Raw genomic sequence first — 18,626 nt, 5'->3', positions numbered from 1 at the left:
TAACCGGAGCAGCCACTATAGCCCCTGTAAAACAGGGAGAAGAGCAGCTCTTGGGGTGGAGCTCAGCTTGAGTGCTCCCCTGAAAATGCCACCCATGACCAATTGGGTTTTTTAATGAAGAATAAAACTTGTTTCAAATTAGGGGTTTGCCTGTTAATTTCATTCACCTGCTTTAATGATGTTGTCTCAACTGCAGGTGCAGAGCTGATGAGAGGCATCACATGAGCACGTATGGTGCAGCTAACCCTCTTTGTTTGCAGGCGCGGGCTGTGTGAGGCCACCAAAGGGATCCCAAGGCAAGCCAGGACTGCCAGGAGCCACAGGTAACGTTTTGCCTTCACTTTTGTTTCCCACGTACGCCATGTTTTGAGGGAGATCTTGCAAGGTCAATTAAGGTTGAGCCTTAGCAGGCAGCAAGTTTTAGAAATGACAATGGAGGGGAGCATTAACTTGAAGCTGGCAGAGGGATCTAAGCAGCCTGCAGCCCAGGTGGCTGCACTATGCCGGAGCTATTTCTGCCTTTGCTAATGAGCGGCAGCCATGAAACAGGAGACAGAAAGGACAGCCCATTTGCTACTCTCCACGTGCAAGTAAGTGAGAGTATACAGAGAGAGTCTACAAGTTTACTGGTAGAGGGTATACCAAGGTCTCTCAGAGCTGACTGGACGCCTCACAAGGAAAATCCTGAGAGCAGGGTGATAAAAGGCTGCAACGGAGGACTCTGGCAGATCCTTCTTACTATTCCTCCTTGTGCGTTACACAGAGTGCTTTCAGCAAGAGTGAGCCTAAAGTCTTTAACGCGGCTCGGTGTCATGTCTGATGCAACGCAGTGTAGCCACGCGCGCCTTCCTTGCAGAGCTGGTCCACCCTAGCCCAGAGGGACCTTCTGGTGATCCTGGGCCTTCCCGGTGGCCCAGCACTGAGGGTCCCCCACCTCCTCCCAAAAGGAAGAGGAGGTGGGGACAGGGTCTGAAGGACTGAGTGGGATGGCATCAAGAGAAACATGAACAGGCGTGATGAGTGGTCATAACGATTGACCTTGAAGAGGGAACCTCTGACCAGCACTGGTAGTTCCTATAAGCTTATGTACTCCCAGCCTAAGCAATAAAGCTGTTTCTTAGTAAATCCTTCTCATTGCCAGCTGGTAAAGGTACTGACAAAAACCATAACTGGGTCCTTCAGAGTTTGGGAAATGTAAAATTCTTGATGCCCATTCCTGTGCCCCCTGTGCTTTAGCCAAGGTCAGAGAGCTGGACTATAAATTTTAAGGTCAAGCCCTTTTTTTTTCCAGCACAAGGTCTATTATGGCTTGCATGGATTGATGGACTGATTTATCACAGACTAATGGATCTTAAAAGGGAACATTTTATCTCTGTTGAAAGGTGATGCGTGTCTCTGACCTATCTTTCCTTAGTCCTAACGCCTTAGTTTGTTGTTAGGATCAATGCTTCTGAAGGTTGTTTTATTTGCCATCTTTGTAATTTTTTTCTAAGTATGATTTATTTACTCTTTCATTCATTGAGCTTGAAGGTTTTTCTTTCAGTGAATACAGTCAGATTTAACTCCTAGCTGTAAGACTCCTGCTGTAATACAAGTGATGCTGTTTTCCTGTGTTTTGTATTTTGTACTCTTGGTTAGCTCTTTAACAAATTTTTCTCTTTGTCAGCTTATATGTTTCAGTAATTTTAAGGGGGGTTTTTTTGCGTCCTTTCCCTCCAAAAACTGGAAAAGGACCCTTGCTGAGCCCAGTGCAGAACTCTGCCTGTAGCCACCTTTCAACGTGAGGCAGTTTGGGAGCTGAAAACCCAGGAGGAACAGGACACGTTTTAGAACTTGTCACAGCTTCTTGTTGCTGTAGCTGTGTCAGTCTACTTTCCTGGAGCATCATTCCTACCCACATTCTCTGGATTGACACAAAACCACCAACACCTCCTTTACACTATTTTCATTGTCTGCTTAGAGTGATGTGGTTTTGTCCACAAGGTTTCCTGCCTTCTTTTCAGCCCAGATGGAGCTCTGCTATAGACAATCAGGTCTCTCGGTGTCCTCGCTGCTGATGGCACCCCGTATATCAAGCAAGGAGTCATCTTTATAGTCTCACACCCTCATGTCCTTGTGTTCCTTTGAAATTCCTGGCAACGTACACAGCCCACCCTAAGTTACATCCCGGTTATTCAGTAGTCTCAAGACCTACATGATTGCTGTTGAATAAAATATTTAAGTTGTTTTCTGGTTCAAACGTACAGCTAAAGTGCTTGCAAACTAAACACTGGTCTACTATAAAAACTTTTTCTTACTACTGTTTGGCACAACGTGTTAACACCAGCTAACATCGCGTAATGAGTTACTGAAATGTGTGGTAAGCAGTGGTTGCGTTCTCCATCTGCTGCCTTCTTTCTCTAACATGGCTTTTTAATTAGTGCAATACTGAACAGAATGAATGAAAGTCAGTTATTACAGATGGGAAACAAGACCAAGATGATATTTGGGTAAGAGGCACATTAGAATTTTTCATTGAGACCTGAAAGCCTAGGATTTTTCCTTTTAATTGCTTTCTGAGAAGTTATTGTTCATATAAAGGAAAGAACAATAGTCCTGTACAGCACGGAGAAAATGCTATTCACACCGCATTGGCTGTTTATGTGCACCTTATTTGTGGTCTTTTTAAAGGTTTCCTTCTCCCCTTCACAAACAACAGCTAAAACTGCAAAAAATCATGGTTAAATAATGGAAATTCAGAAAACTAGAGTAGAAAAAAGTATCAAAATTCAAGTGATCTTTTCCTTGGTTTGTCATAGTTAGAGGTGGAGAGAAACTTGCTTTCGGTGTAATAAATAAATGAGTTGTAACTCATGGTGATGCTAAGCAACAACACTTAAAATGTGAAAGCATGTTGTTGACCTTCAAGCCTGAGCTGGGAACTTAAAGAGTTTAAGGAGCTAGGGAAGGTAGGGAAACAAAGTGTTCCACAGGAATTATTTTCAAAGAACTTCACCAAAAAAATCTTGATCTTGGAATACAATGAATTAACAAGACTCATGTAATAAAACTGTTGCATGGGGAAAAAAAAAAAAAAAATTAACAAAAGAATCCTACGAAATGCTTGCAGGTTTTGAGATGTTAATAAACAGTAATACTTACCCAAATGTCAAATACTACATCATAGGCAAGCAAGGTCTCATTTTACCTGTCAGGAGCTGAACATGAGATCAGTGCCAGAGGAACACTTTTTCAGGGCACAGCGCTGCTTTTACTACCGAAGCTATAGACCTGTACTGTTACAAATGTAATAAGTAGGCTAGTTAATTTGTATTCAGTTTCTAGGATGATTAGATCTAACCTTTAGCCTTACATTTCTGTTTTGTGGTTATCTAAACCAGCCTGCTCTTGTTCTGTGATCAGTATAGCAGGGAAGGGAAAAATTTGTCCCTCGTACAGCATCTTGTCTATGCTCGTTTCTGTTGAGCGTTCTTCTTCGGCATTGCCTTTTGACCTTAAGCTAAAAACCTTAATTTACAAAATATTAAAAGTCTCCAAAAGTCTGTGAGACTAATTATTTTCACCCTAGTAGTCTCCATATCATTAGTCTTTAAGTCAGGTTAATCCATGTTTGTAAGAGCACTTAGCCTAGATTTTTGGTCCATGTCTTGGGATCTTGAATACTGCTAAAGAGCTACAGTATAGTCCCATTAAATTTAAGAAAAAGTTTCATCTTTGCATCCAGAAACACATCATGATGATATTTACCACTACCTTTTCTTGCCTTATATGCACGTTTCTGTTTTGTTTGTTCAGATCACACTTTCTTACTTTCTTTTCGTTTATATTGTTTAGGTGCAAAAGGTGCAAGAGGATTCCCAGGCAATCCAGGTCCAGTGGGATACCCAGGTCTAAACGGCACACGAGGTGATCCAGGTCGGGAAGGATTCCCAGGTCCTCCAGGTATCTTGAAATAATATGTCATTCTTTATATACTTTTGACTTCTTCACTACAGTCACTGAAACACAAAAACTTGATTCCAGATACATTTTTGACTTATCTTCCCTTCCATATTCAAACAATAAACTATTATACAAAACTGCTACTTTTCAAATCCAAAAGGATTTCCTGCAACTTCTGTAATGATGAAAAGTAACATAGATGCCAACCTTTTAAAATCTGCTTTATAGTGAAAAATTATAAATGTGACAGTAAAAATTCATTAAGTTCATGTAGAAATAAAGAAATTCAATAACAAGATACTTCAGATTCCAAATGGAATATATTCAGAATAATGATGCAGAAAGCAAGAAAATACTAGTATTAGTATTTCTATTTAACTTTTTCCAACATTAGTATAAATTATACTGGACATATCAAAGGCGGAGTACTAGCTACTCACCTTGCCCATAGATGACTGTGTTTCCAAACATTGTTTGCAAGTGTTCAGTGCCTGTCATATTTTATGCTAGTCTGTAATAGGTACAGATTAAATCCCAGGGCTTCTGTCTCTCTCCAGCAGTTCCAGGACGTCCAAGACACATCAATTAATTGCATGTATAGTCGATCTGTTCGTAGATAGTAAGTCAGATGAGCCTGAAATAGTGCTACTGCACACACATATAATAAGCTGCAGTGGGTGTGTTCACAGATCATCAGTCAGTCCAGCAAGAGTTACTGCCAGAAACTACCACTTCCCTGTGGCTGACCAGGTTAATTTGGTCAGAGAAATGGGCACTGAGGGTTTTTTGTAGCACAATTCAGAAGCCATTGATGCATCTTAATTTAGGAGCTCTTCAGAAATTCTCTCCATCTATCTCTTTTCCAAGTCCTAAATCCTCACAGATACCAAAGTGCTGCAGACTATCCCAAATCCAGTGCCCAGGTGCTGCTTTGCCCTAAGGCAGCACACGACCTGAAAGTATTCTCTGGGCTCATCTACTGCATCTGTAGTAGCAAAACAGAAGGCAAAAGAAGAGTTGTTGCATGTCCTGGTCAACAGGCAAGGGATGCATTGTAAAACATGGCTCTGTGCAGCGTAGGGCAGGACCACGCACTTGTACTTCCCCTGCTAAGCTCTGCAGAGTGCTCTAAAAGCTAAATTAGGGCTCCCATACCATATGGCTCCCAGGCCACAGGGTGGTCAGCACTCAGACCAATTTTCTGCAGTCTTCCATACTGTCTTTCACTGGTGCTTGGACTTAACTTCCAGTCCAGGTCCCGTTTCCCAGTCCACAAGAAGCCTTTCCCCTGTCATTTGTGGTAAGGGGAGCTCGTGCCCTCCCGGTCGTTCACCTAAGGGTGGAGGACGGGGCCGGTGGTGTTCCTCCATCGAGGGCGTGAAGCGACTGGCGTTGGTGCCTTGAGATGTGTGGGCAACAGCAACAGCGATGACCCATCCGGGCAGCAACCCCAGGTCTTCCCGGTTCACCAATATGCATTCACTCCTCATTTATTCTTTTAAATTTGACTCCCTGAAATGTCTTACCCCCGCTGCATATCAAACCCGGCTTTTGTGTATAGGAACCGTTTTTTTGTCCTTGCAGAATAAGATGTTTATAAAATGCTGCAATAGCTGTGTCAAAATAGTTGCACAGAAGTAACTGTGCTCAGAGCTGGGGCTCTTTCATCACCCAGGCACTAGGTGTCCTGAGGGGTCACCTGTAAGTCCTGCCGATTTCCACGTTTGGTCAAATGTTCTTATAAATGCTACGTGGTTTAAAAACGTTTATATAACACTTTGTTTGATTCTACAGGTTTCTGCTAAGAACAAACTACAAACTGAATTGCAAATTACAATAATATAAAAAGCGTTATGATGGTGTATCTAGGATTTGAACTCCAACATTTGTAGCAAACCCTGTGATGCCTAGTCCCTGTTTTATTTATAGGTTTTACTGGGCCCAGGGGAGACAGGGGCCCCAGCGGTCTGCCTGGACTGCAGGGACACCCAGGCCTTCCAGGGAATCCCGGCGCTCCGGGAGCGGCAGGACCGAAGGGCTTTCCTGGTGACGTTTTAGGAGCAGCAGCAGGTTCCCGAGGGGATGTCGGGCTCCCCGGCTTCCCAGGGTTGAAAGGCCTGCCAGGAGATCAAGGAGTACCGGGAGCTAGAGGTAACAGCTACTTCAAATAAAGAAATGTCTGAGTAAGAGTGTGATATAAACATAGCCAAGTTATAGAGATGTGAGAGTAGCAAGAGACCGTGTTAGGACGCGTTGGAGGTACTGGTGACCCCAGCATCAAATCCCAGTGCCTGATGATCTCCCGTCCCTTCCCCATCTACCTCAACTGTTACCAATATGCCTGGCACCTCCAAACACCTTGTGGAGATCCACTGCTTATGACCAGCGCTCCTTCACATTGCACTGCATGGAATCAGCTACAACAGGATACCAGAGAACCAGATTTTGCTCGTCTTTGTTGTGTTCAGGTGTACTGTTAATTTTTCACACTGTAGTTAAGGGAATGGTGCTGTAGTTGTTATCCTGACTTTTCACTTACATACTGTGTACTACTGAGATTGTTTACCATGCCAGAAGATGTTTGGATAATACATGGCTTTGCAGAATAGCAAATTGCACTAGTGCAGAATTCGTAAATTTTAACTAGGAGGACATAGTGTTTAGTAAATGTTAATAAGCCATTTTACCTGGTCAGTCTTTGGGCACTCAGAAACAAGAAAAAGATAACATTATATACTTATTCATAACTTCAGGGTGTTCATTTTATTTCATTATTTCACAGAGCTTAAAAAACATGCTAAACTCCCTATAGAAAACAGAGAAAACCATAGCTTCTCTACAAAATCTGAGTTTGTCACTCTGAATTCTGTGGAGGGCTTTCAAAAGTACATGTGGGAATTAAGCATCCCCTGCTACACCATTTAAATAGCATTTAGACACATAGTTAAATTTAGGACTGCTGATTACCCCCTTGCCCTGTTGTGGAAGTGAGAAAGGAGTAGTAATTGAGTGACTAACTCAAAGCAAGGAGCTGTATCACAGGAGCCTGGTTTGGAGACTCTTCTCATGATTTTCAATACAAATAAAAAAAGAAAATAAGAGTATCATCTTATGTGAGTTATTTGAAGTGGGGACAGCTGGTTTCACCTTCAGTAGAGCCCCAGAGTGAAGGAAGGGGATGAAGGCAGCTCTGTGGCACTTGGCAAGTTTGAGAAAAGACAGAATACATCACTAACACCTCTGAAAAGGGGAAGAAATTCAAGGTAAAACATGGATTGAAAAGGAAAAAAATTGTGTGACTTTGTACCTTCTTTCTAAGCATTTCTGTAGTTTTCAGTAATCATAAGTACAGTGAAAAGAAAAAGCATTACTAGTTTGTCTGATCTTGGTTTATTTTACAGTTCTGACAGAATGGCTCCAAAAAAATCATGTGAATTTTTGTATGAGTCGTCTTTTCTTTTAGTTTTATGTGAAGTAGCTAGTGATTCCTTGATATTATTTATGCCACTTAAACTACTAGCCCTTCAGAACAGAGAGCTAAAGCCTGTATTCTGTCATTGAGAAAACTCACCTTATGTGACCTCAGTTATAAAGCACGCTTAACTGCAGTCAAGCCAATGGACCTACGCTGATGTAAAACCTGAATAAAGAGAAGCAGATTCACTTGGCCTGGATTTTAAGTGCCATGTACTTTTGAGGTCTTGTATGCTGCTGCTTCTCCAATCTGAATGCAAAGCAGGCATTACCTTTTAAATCTTGACACCCCCTTTGCTCTTACATTGTAGAGATGTAAATTTTCACCCAGTGCACTGTCATGTAGAATCAGGGCCTTTTTGCTTAGGAATTTGTATGAATCTTGTAACAATGCCTTGTAACGACCTTACTTGAAAATTTCTGAACAACACAAACCCAGAACCCACTGTCTGCCTTAAATGTTCCCATTCCTGCCCATCACATTTTAGAAAAGATACAGAGAATTATTTCAGTGGTTCAGTCACCTCCTTGATTTGATTCTTACAAAGATGTATGTGATAGAGAGAGAGGTCAGGAATTACAGAATTATTGGGGTTAAAAGTGGAAGAGACCTGTTCCATCTATATCCACCTGGTGCCAAATTGTTTCCGTTCATTTGAAGGAACCAGTCAACCTTTCTGATGCAAATAACGAGATCAGTACTGGTAACGTCAATTATTTTAAAACTAATGAGCAGTCTCTTAATTTGCTTTTCCTGTTCTTACTGAATTTTCAGAGGAAACACATACCCTGAAAGACCACAGAAGTGATACGTAGTAATCGGCTCTCTAGATATTTATGCTCTCTAATGCACGATTATGGTATTTTAGGAGCGGATGGTAACCCAGGTTTGCCAGGACCCAAAGGAGATCCAGGGCCGCAAGGTCTCCCTGGCTTGATGGGGCTGCCGGGAACACCAGGAACACGTGGATTCCCAGGGCCACCAGGAAACCCTGGGCCAGCTGGCGGGCTTGGCTCTCGAGGACCTGCTGGTGAGGGAATACTGCGGTCCTGCGTCGCTCCTCCTGCCCGTTCTCCGTGGCGCGGCAACCGCATGGTTTCCACAGCGGGAAGTTAACCTTGGGGTTGTGGCACGTGCCACGCTTTAATTCCCAGCCAGGGAGATGACGGTAATAGTGCAGATGCTGTGACTGCAAATTGTGCTGGTACCACGGGTGGGAAGGTGGGGTGGTGGTGGTCCTCGCTAGCAGAGCTGCTGCTTTTCCTTCCATGGCCACCTACCAAGCCAGGCCAGAGCTTGCTGGTGGCAGACTGGGAGAAGGGAGCTACCAAACAGGAGTAGTCTTACGGAAAAGGGGCTTAATTCAAAGAGGAGAAGGTCCTGTTGGGAGTGGGTACCAGAACCAAGCTGGTAGCAGACTGGTTTGCATTGACGAGCTGCTTTGTCTTTATAACCATTTCTGCAATTCTTTTCTGGAAAAAAAATCCCAATTTCCTCCCCCCCCCCCCCCCCCCCCCCCCCAACATGAAGCTGGTGGGATAGCAGTTTTCTCCCTCTTGAGCTACTTTGTATGAAATCATCATGTATGTCCAAACGCTTTTTAATCTCCCTGTTGGCGTGTTCACACGGCAGGTCCACCTGGTGCTAGGGGAGAAGATGGTGAGCAAGGTTTTCCCGGCCCCGTGGGCCTGAAAGGTCTGTCCGGTGACAAAGGTGAAACAGGTTACCCGGGATTACAAGGTATACCTGGCGTGACTGGTCCCCCCGGCATAAGAGGACTGGCTGGCTTTCCAGGAGATAAAGGTGAGCTCTGGACAGTTGCTTTGAAAAAAAGTAATGTTGCTTAAGGCAGTTCTGTGCTGAGGTGAATAGGACATGTTCTCTGCTGGGCTACCTCTGTTTAAAACAGAAGAATTAGGGTCGTGTGCCTAATATATTCCAAAATCACTGTCTGTTTTCCCCTGTGTTGTGCTTGGCAAAATGCTAGCTTGTGACATGCAGCCCTATTTAGAAAGGCAATGGCTGTTTTATTTCTCCTTTTAAAAAATATACAGTATTTACTCTTTTCTCTCTCCAAAAGTCCTTCCCTTGTCCCAGTCCCACTGGCTCTCAGGGAAACTGAAGAGATGTTTCTCCAAACCTTTGCTTTAAAGTTTTTTAAAGCTGGCAGTTGTGTACTGAGCAATGCCAGACACAAGACCTCAATGTTTACTTTTACCAGGATACTAATCTTACATACAGAGAAGGTGAGATTCTCACTTGCCAGCCACGAAAATGCTATGTATAATGCAAGTTGTCTACATCATGCAGGGAGTTTCAACAGGATTCCACTCCACTGAAGCCAAGTTAAACACAAAGAGGGGGCGAATGCCTAAAAATGCATGTTGCAGTTCCATCAGTTGGAAAGATAGGACTTTCTTCCTTGGACAACTCTGGAGTACTGATCAGCTCTCACTTGGGAGGAATGAAGATCTCTTTGTTAGCATGACCCGTGTAAAACAGCATCCTCTTCTTTAGAAAAGAGGAGCATGGGAATTTTTGGTGAGAAAGGGCCAGGCTGTCCTAGACCCATGATTTGTAGCTCTACATGTAGAAGAACGGACTGACTACAAACCTTGTGCGGAACTAGGTGCCTTTCTCTAGCTCGTCTGTAGGAGGGGGGTTGAACTGATCTTTCGGAAGAAGACACTAAGTTCTGGTCATCTCCACAACATCTCCTCTTGGCCAGCTGAGGCAGTTCAGTGTACCCCTGCCCTTCTCTACTGCTCGGAGAGCTTGGGTGCCTGATCTAGAGCTGCAGATTGCCCTAGGCATCACAGCACCCAAAAATAGGTACTGCTGCACTGAAGGTTTCATACCGTTTTAGTCATGTGTTGCTGGTTAACGTTGACTTAGTTTGCAGAAATCTGAGTGAAGTAACAGTTCTCTTCCCATTCTTTCTTTAAAGGCTCAAAAGGTTCATCTGGCATCGATGGCTTCAAAGGCATGACAGGCCTAAGAGGAAGACCGGGCATCAAGGGAATCAAAGGAGAATTTGGCCCGCACGGGGCTCAGGGCGATAAAGGCTCAGAGGGTGCACGTGGCTTTAAAGGTATTTGCTTATGGATGGTACCAGTGTGTTTGCTTTTCACATCTGGAGAACTATTTTACAAGGACACAAAGACAAAGATGACACATTTTTCACATAGTAAATTTAGCTCCTTCACATTCCTTCACCAATTTCACACATGGGCCTCTGGCCGAGAGGCCCGGATTTTAGGCTCGGGGAAAGGTTACTTCTTTGTGAATCTTTATACTTTTAAGGTTGGAGACAGACATCTCATTATTCAGCTGAGCTCAGACAGTGGCACCTCTGGGCATGTACAGAACTCAACAGGGCCTTTTCCCAAGAAGCATAAGGTGTTTGGGGGAAAAGACTCACATTTTGCTCCAGTTGCACTGTAAAGGCACTGAAATATTCAGAAAACCAGGCAATTAAGTAGTTAAAAGTCAGAAACATATCAGCTGATATCATCAGTGAAATGAAAACTCTTAACTCAGTCCTCTCTTCTTTGCATACAATTATCTTTAAATACATGCTTTACCACAAGGCCAAAATGTTCTTCCTAGGGACCCTGAGATAGGTGCTTAAGAAAAAGCAGTCTGCAGTTCAAAGGCTGCAAAACAGTGCTGCCAGTAATTCAGGGGAGGTCTGAGCAAAAGGCAAGTGTGAAAACAGCCCCTGTGAAGAAAAGTGCAAATCTACTTCTTGGTGAAGAAGTCTAAGACAGTGCATGATCGTAGGAGACAAGTCTGGGTGGCTGGCCTGCCTCTGCGTCCCACAAAGAACTAAAGAGTCATACAGTCTATTTGGGTCCTTTCTTCAGGATATTATTTACTGATGTCACTACTAACCTTCAAATCAAGAAAATAACTGGTAACAAATCCAAACACTTTCTTTCGCCCAAGGCTTTTTGACTGAGAGTTTCCCTTTCAGGGGAAGTAACCTACTTTTCTGTGCTTTCTCCATTGTGCTTTTTGGGTTTTTTTATAAACACACGACACCTAACTGATCTGCTGAGAGGTAAATTATCTATCACAGAGGAGTCTGGGTCCAGCTCCCCAGGGTCATACGTACAAAAGTTTAACTCAGTTTTCATGTTTTCTTATGCTTGACTGTTCTGTTGACACGTTGTATTGACACAGGTAACTTTTTATGCAAGTGGATTTTCCATAGCTTGTGCAAGATTATCTATTAATCCCTTTTTTCTAGATTCACTCTTCTGTTCACTTTTTCCAACACAGGGCCGCTGACTAGCTTTTTGTAACATGGTTGGGTTTTTTACCCTTCAGGTGACCGTGGGGATCAAGGCCCCCCGGGAGAACCCCCAAAGCTCAAGCCCAGCCTGATGTTGGAAGTTAAAGGTGAAAAAGGAGACGTTGGAGAAAGGGGCACGAAGGGATTCTTTGGCTTAAAAGGTCAGTGGTCACAGCAAAACAAAGCAAGCACATTCAGGACTATGGATCGGTATCTTTTCTCATTTACCATATTAAATATTCCCCACTCGCCGTACCGCTGCGCTGCAGCCCCCCCCAGCAAAGTCTCTGACAGCAAAAGCTGAGCTCCCGGCTGCATTTCACGGAGCCACCCCCGAGGAAAGCTGCGTGGGGTTATGTCGCGTGTGTGTGCTGCCTTTTTGTACTAGCGCATCATGGTGCCATGCTAGCAGGAAAACTTCTTGCACACAAGCAACTGCGTGTCAGCCTTCCCAGCTCTAACACTTTAAGTCTTTATTTTTCTTCTTCCCCGCCTGCAGGTAGCAAGGGAATGCCAGGCGTTCCCGGAAAGACAGGAACTCCAGGCTCCCCTGGGCATCCCAGCTACGTGGCCGGTGTGAAAGGGGACATCGGTGCGAAAGGGCTGACAGGTCTGAAAGGGTACCCCGGTCCAGCCGGCTCTCCTGGCATCAGAGGCTTCCCTGGCAGCACCGGAGGCAGGGTGAGTTCATGCCCGTGAGGGAATAAAGGTGTCCTTGTGCCGGCATTCAGCTTCTCTAGGCAGTGGCGTTCACCCCTTGAAATTGTGCTGAACAGATAGAAATGCAATAAAAATGGAATAGATGGATCAAATATTTTTGCTCGATCCCTCCAACGTTCATTAAGCAGAGTCCTTTCTTTTCTTGTTGGGAGACATCCAAATTTCATGCGCCAGCTTTTTGCTGATGAGGACCCAGACAGTTCCTTCTAGGTCCTTGGTCCTGTTGCTGTAGCTGTTGGTAAAATTATTCTCAGCGCTGGGCTTACTCTTCCCTTTCTCCCAGGACTGATGGTACCACTGCCAAAAATTACTCACTGTCACTCATCTAACAGTAGAAGAGAAGCGTCTAAGAATCTCAGCTCCTAGAGGGTAATTCACCATGATTCACTTTGGCTGCAAAATAAGTTACACTGGAAGAAATAAACTCTTAAAAAAGGCCTGACAGTCGACTTACAGACATAGTTTATTTAAGAGAGCCAAAAACTACGTTCCTTTCTCAGGTAGCTTTGCCCTTAGATTTCAGTAGGACTTTTTCCTAACCAAGGATTGCAGGACTGTCATGGTTTAACCCCAGCTGGCAGCTAAGCCCCACACGGCAGCTTGCTCACTCCCCTCTGCAGGAGGATGGGGGGAAGAGAATTGGAAGGGTAAAAGGGAGAAAACTCATTGGTTGAGATAAGAACAGTTTAATAATTGAAATAAAATAAAATAGTAATAACAATATTGTAATGAAAAGGCAAATAAAAGAGAGAGAAATAAAACCTGAGACAGACAAGTGATGCAAATAAAATGATTGCTCACCACCAACCAACAGATGCCCAGCCAGTCCCCGAGCAGCAGCCCCCCCGCCAACCTTCCCCCTAGTTTTATTGCCAAGCATGACATCATATGGTCTGGAATATCCCTTGGGTCAGTTGGGGTCAGCTGTCCTGGCTGTGTCCCCTCCCAACTTCTTGTGCCCCCCCAGCCTCCTCGCTGGTGGGGTGGGGTGAGAAGCAGAAAAGGCCTTGGCTTTGTGTAAGCACTGCTCAGCAGTAACGAAAACATCCCTGTGTTGTCAACACTGTTTCCAGCACAAATCCATAAACCTAGCCCCATACTAGCTACTATGAAGAAAATCAACTCTATCACAGCCGAAACCAGCACAAGGACTCACTACCATGTATGTGTAATAGGATGTTCTCAATTTCAAACTTGTCCCTTGGTTTGTACTGGTTTGGTTTAACTGATTTCAGCCAAATGACTCTAAAAAGTACTACGGAAATTCAAAAATGGTAAATTTAATAGCCTTTTTTCAATATTTCCAAATTGTGCTGCTTGGAAGGTTGAATAAATCCTCACCCTCATTAACTGATGCCTGTTTTCAATCATATGATAGGGAGAAAAGGGTATTCCAGGAATTTCAGGCCATTTTGGTACTCCTGGCTCACATGGTGAGATAGGTGAGTTTGTTCTCTGATCTGAGCGCTCTTTGTATTCATTACCCATCAAATGTTCAACGTTAAGTTCTGAAGAGTCTTAGGGGTTCTTCAGTCTTAAAGAGTCTTCGTACAGTCTTACAGAATGATATTGTAGATGTGGGAGGCTGTGAAAAGGTTAATACTGTTAATTTCATGCAACATGTACTGTCCATGGATAAATCCATCCATGGCAGGGAGGGTGGCTGTTGTAGAGACTTTATGGTTTTCTTTCTTTAACTTATTCCTCTTTTATTCTAGAAAGATAATAATTACTGAATTTTGCCTCAGAAGTTGCAATTCCTTCAAAACAGGAAATACAGTTTAAATTAAAGCCTTACTGCTCATGTGTTCATTTTTGCTTAAAATAGGTGAGCGGGGAGATACTATAAACTTACCAGGAATGCCAGGCCTTAAAGGGGACGTTGGTGTGCCAGGCTTAACAGGTATTAATTTCACAGTTGCTCTGGATGTATTACTTTTCACATACTGAAGTCCACAGAGGAAGGGAGGGGGAGCTTACCGTGGGCTTTCGATGGCTGTTGAACCTGTGCTCTCATGACAGCTCCTGAAGAGGTTCATCTTTTTTTTCGTTGAAATGAGTACGTGCTATGTTTACCCCTTCAACTGAAAGTACAGTTATAGCAGTAAACATCAATCACGTGCAACTCCAGTAAACATTTCTATATAATTTTTTGCCATTGATGACAAAAAGAACAATATCAGGCCATGATGATGGAAGATGGGATAGCAGAGTCAGGTCAATTTTGGATTGGGTTGGTTAGGTAATGTACTAAAACTTCCCTGCACATGAAGTACACTTGAACATCAGTGTCATATTCCACATAATTTGGGGAGTACTTTTAAAAACAAATTCAGTGATGGTTTGGCCAGCATGCTGTAGACAACTACTGATACTCCCAGATTATGTAAGCACCCTGACTAGAAGAATATTTTTGTGCGGCAAGAACAGGACCCATTCAGTAACCAACTTCACATTATGCTTGTTATCTTAGGGTCATATACAGATTATGAAAAGAATATACTGGTTTTGTGGTTTTCCAGGCACAAGAGGCAGCGCAGGACAAAAAGGCGAAGGCGGTGATCGTGGTTTCCCTGGCATTGAAGGCCTCAAGGGCACACAGGGTATCCCTGGCTCTGTGGGACAGGAAGGTAAAATATTCTTTTTAATGCTCTAAAGAATAAAACTGTTTAAGAAGAGAAAGACAAAAAATCTTTTTTCTCCTCAAAAGAAAGTCATTAAGCTTTTTAATATGTTGATCATGCTGTAAGTTGGTAAAGAGCAGTGAAAAGGATGTGGAACTCGTGGTAGTACTTAAGGGGAAATTCCAAAAACCTAACTTGGCTTCATACCAGTTTTACCTTCTTTATAGCGATCATGTGTCCGGTTGAAGTGTTGTATTGCTGGCATACTTGGGTATTCTAATGCTGTCTCAATACCACAAAGAGATGGGCTTTTCGGTGCTGTTTTCTGCCATAAATGAAGTCAGTATCCCCCAGGACCCAGTAACCCCCAGTTACTCAGGAGCCTTTGAGCCAGGCTCGTTGCCCGACTGCACAAGAGTACCGGGGAACCGAAGTCGGGTTCAACTCTGGCTGGATCATAAACTCGGGGCTTAAGAACATGTCTTATTGCAGGACGATCGTGAAAATGCTCTTTTAGAGCAGTTGCTCCACATCTCTCATATAATTATAGGGCTTAGAAACTCCAGCCAAGACTGGAGCAGTTTCGGTAGGTACCTCGCTGGGAAATGGTCCTTGTCCGATCAGCTTTCCAGTTGGAAAGGCAAAACAGATGGCAGCAGAAGAGGAACCTGAGGTGAACATAAATGAAATTACTTATTGTAACTGGCAATAGAAGTAAAATTATCATTTCAATAGGAGGAGCCCACTGTGTTTCTTAGGTTGTCAGAAACCTAAAGTTTGTAATGAATTGTTCTGCTACGCCTTGCCTCTCCTACCTTTGCTCTCTTTAGTTTTCTTCCACTTGGATGAGCGGTGCAGTGTCCTACAATGACATTAGGAGGGGAAAGCCTTCGTATTGCTACCTGGGAGAATGGAGGTAGCCCAAGTCCGTGTTTTGGGCTATCGGTTTTAGGGACACTCACGAGCAATGATTCATCGTTGTTGCGCAGGTTTGCCAGGACTGGTCGGCCCCCCAGGGCAGCAAGGAAGCCCCGGGACACCTGGATTTCAGGGCGAAAGAGGAACTCCCGGCTGGCCTGGCTTACCGGGACAAGCAGGTATTTGTACAGCTTCAGCTATTCACTCATTTCAGCGTTAGCACCTCCTATTGTTCCTTTGGGGTAAAGAAGAAAGGGGGCTTTTTGCCATTCAGAGTGGCAGAGTTCCTTCTAGTAAACATTTATTCCTCATAAGGTCCAGGTGCATTAACCAAGACCCGTGTGGTTGCTTTCTGATTTATGGCTTCTGAAGGACTGGTGTCTACTGAGCTCACTTTAACTGCTGATGACCTCCCTCAACCAGGAAAGCAGTTTTCAGGAAACATTTTCATTTTTTGTGACAGTTGGGAAGAAAAAACAGAAGATTATGTAAAATGCAGCAAGAGTAGTGATATACAGTAGTAGAATATTATGATGTGGCATTAGATAGCAAACAATATACTTGTCCTACATCATCATCAAAAACTGCGAACTGATCCAACGTCTGGTTTTAAGGATAAATGACACATGGCTCAGACAGAATTCTGCTATCAAAATATAGGTGATAATTTAAAATGAAGCTGGTTGTATCACAGAAGCTCATTGGTTGCCACCTAATTCCTTAATATATTAAGTAAGCAGATTTTTTTCTACAGTACAGCCAGAAGTTGCCCTGCTTTTAGTAAGATTCATCTATCTGAATCTGCATCAAATCTAAGCTAATACGGTTATGAAGGCTGCCTTTATAGGCAGTGAAGAGAGAGACAGACACTTATTTTTGTGAAGGTTCAATTGTGCTCCAGAGCTCCGGCCACTCATTAGGGATACCTGTCTAGCTTTAACATCACGCTTAACACTTTGACAGGTACAAATAGATAGGATAAATTCTACTTGTAACAGCAGCAGCAGCAGCTATTAGACATTTTGTTGGTTTTCTTAAATGAGGCAGTGTGAATTTCTCCTGAAGAGAGCTTCATTATAATCACATTTAGAGCCTACAATTATGCCATAATTGTCTTGGTTTGAGGATTTTGGAAAACTAAATGGTTATTAACAAAATTGTGGCAGCAAGACTGGAACGAATGGCATGCTACCAGATGGATCAGAGATATTTAAAAAAAAAAAACCTGGCATAGTGAGTTTATTGGATAATAACAAAATTTGCCAATCACAAAACCATGGTGTGGTGTATTTCATAATAAGCTTACTGTAATGAATTAATCTGCATATAATACACAAGATTTTAACACAGAATAGTATTTATTCAAGCGTTTGAATTTTTTGCCTAGGAATATAAACAGACTCATAGAAACTATTGTGATAATCATGAATGTAATTTTAAAACAGGCTTGCCTGGCTTAAGAGGAATCAGTGGACTGCATGGTTTACCGGGCACTAAGGGCTTACCAGGATCGCCAGGTAAGTGAGACTCTTACTCTGCCTCTTCATAGGCACAACATTGTGCTGGCTGCAAGTCTGGTCGGTGAGATCTTTGCAAATGTGACTTTAACTGCGTCATCCAAAGCCCAACGTGGAATTTGCTTCATTATTGTGGGCTCTGGCAAACAACTTCATACACTGTGTGCTGCCACACAGATGGGTTAGACCACAGCTTCCAATCATCATTTCTTTCCTCTTATTAAGTTAAAGCCTCAAGGCCTTTTTTTTCCCCATTATGGGCCATTTTTTCAACGAGCCATTACAGACTCACACGCGGAAACATTTCAGCTTCCCTCTTTATTTTGTACAACTCCACAACAGGTCCAGACGGCTACGGCTCTGCAGGTTTCCCAGGTGCCGTGGGTGACAAAGGGGACGCGGGAGAGCCGAGCAGAGTGGAAGGCAGCCGAGGACCTCCGGGTCAGAAGGGAGACAGAGGCGTCCCAGGTTTGTATTCCGGAGAATGGGATCTACTTATTATTTGTAACGCAGCGGGCGTTACAGGAGTCACAAAATGCAGTATAGTGTGGGCAGCTGTACAGGAGAGCTCCCGCGGTGGGGAAGGTCGCTGAGCGGAGCTCGAGCTGCAGCTCAGCCAGCCCTTGCTCGGAAGCAGCGATGTGTGCGGCCCAGCGCTGGACCAGCCAGCAGCTCCAGGACAGCCTGGGTCCTTCCCCACGGTAGCAGCACCTTGTAGCACGCACTGAGCTCAGCACCCTGCAAGCGCCAGAGGCTGCTCTCAGCCATCAGCTCCCAGAATACTTTTATGAAGCTCCAGTCACACAAACGCAATGGCTTTTCTTTCTTTTTGTTGCAAATCCGCCAATGTTTACTGTTCTTCTGAAAGCCTCACTGTCTGTCAATGTGTGATCGTCCCACTGATCCCTCCTGGGCATTATTCCCATGCCCAGCACCATCAGCCCTCGCGCAATGGAAGCGTATGGCCTTCCCACTCAAACCCACCTTGTCGGAGTGAGCTGCGCTTAGCAGCAGTTCTTCTTCCATCAGGGAGCCACCGGACTGATGTTACAGATGAATCAATTACAGGGAGGGGGTTTAAAAAGTTTTCCAACATTTTGGCTCTGAAAGGATTAAGTACTAGCATAGATATA

At 43.8% G+C, this 18,626-nt stretch overlaps 1 protein-coding gene across 2 annotated transcripts in view; it reads left to right on the top strand.

The window, feature by feature from the left end:
- COL4A2 (collagen type IV alpha 2 chain) overlaps positions 1 to 18,626 on the top strand; it is a 145,295-nt gene that overhangs the window by 115,959 nt on the left and 10,710 nt on the right. For both annotated transcript variants that reach the window (XM_052773592.1, XM_052773593.1), the window contains exons 27-40: positions 261 to 323; positions 3,835 to 3,942; positions 5,872 to 6,093; positions 8,286 to 8,447; positions 9,050 to 9,220; positions 10,365 to 10,508; positions 11,750 to 11,875; positions 12,214 to 12,395; positions 13,813 to 13,876; positions 14,263 to 14,337; positions 14,957 to 15,064; positions 16,048 to 16,155; positions 17,422 to 17,493; positions 17,836 to 17,961. In XM_052773592.1, coding sequence (XP_052629552.1) covers positions 261 to 323; positions 3,835 to 3,942; positions 5,872 to 6,093; positions 8,286 to 8,447; positions 9,050 to 9,220; positions 10,365 to 10,508; positions 11,750 to 11,875; positions 12,214 to 12,395; positions 13,813 to 13,876; positions 14,263 to 14,337; positions 14,957 to 15,064; positions 16,048 to 16,155; positions 17,422 to 17,493; positions 17,836 to 17,961 — 1,731 coding nt within the window. The remainder of the gene's footprint in view (positions 1 to 260; positions 324 to 3,834; positions 3,943 to 5,871; positions 6,094 to 8,285; positions 8,448 to 9,049; positions 9,221 to 10,364; positions 10,509 to 11,749; positions 11,876 to 12,213; positions 12,396 to 13,812; positions 13,877 to 14,262; positions 14,338 to 14,956; positions 15,065 to 16,047; positions 16,156 to 17,421; positions 17,494 to 17,835; positions 17,962 to 18,626) is intronic.

Source organism: Harpia harpyja, chromosome 22 (genome assembly GCF_026419915.1).
Source record: "Harpia harpyja isolate bHarHar1 chromosome 22, bHarHar1 primary haplotype, whole genome shotgun sequence".
In the NCBI taxonomy this organism is placed as follows: Eukaryota; Metazoa; Chordata; class Aves; order Accipitriformes; family Accipitridae; genus Harpia; species Harpia harpyja.
The sequence above is the reverse complement of the archived record's forward strand: the minus strand, read 5'-3'. Positions and strand labels throughout refer to the sequence as shown.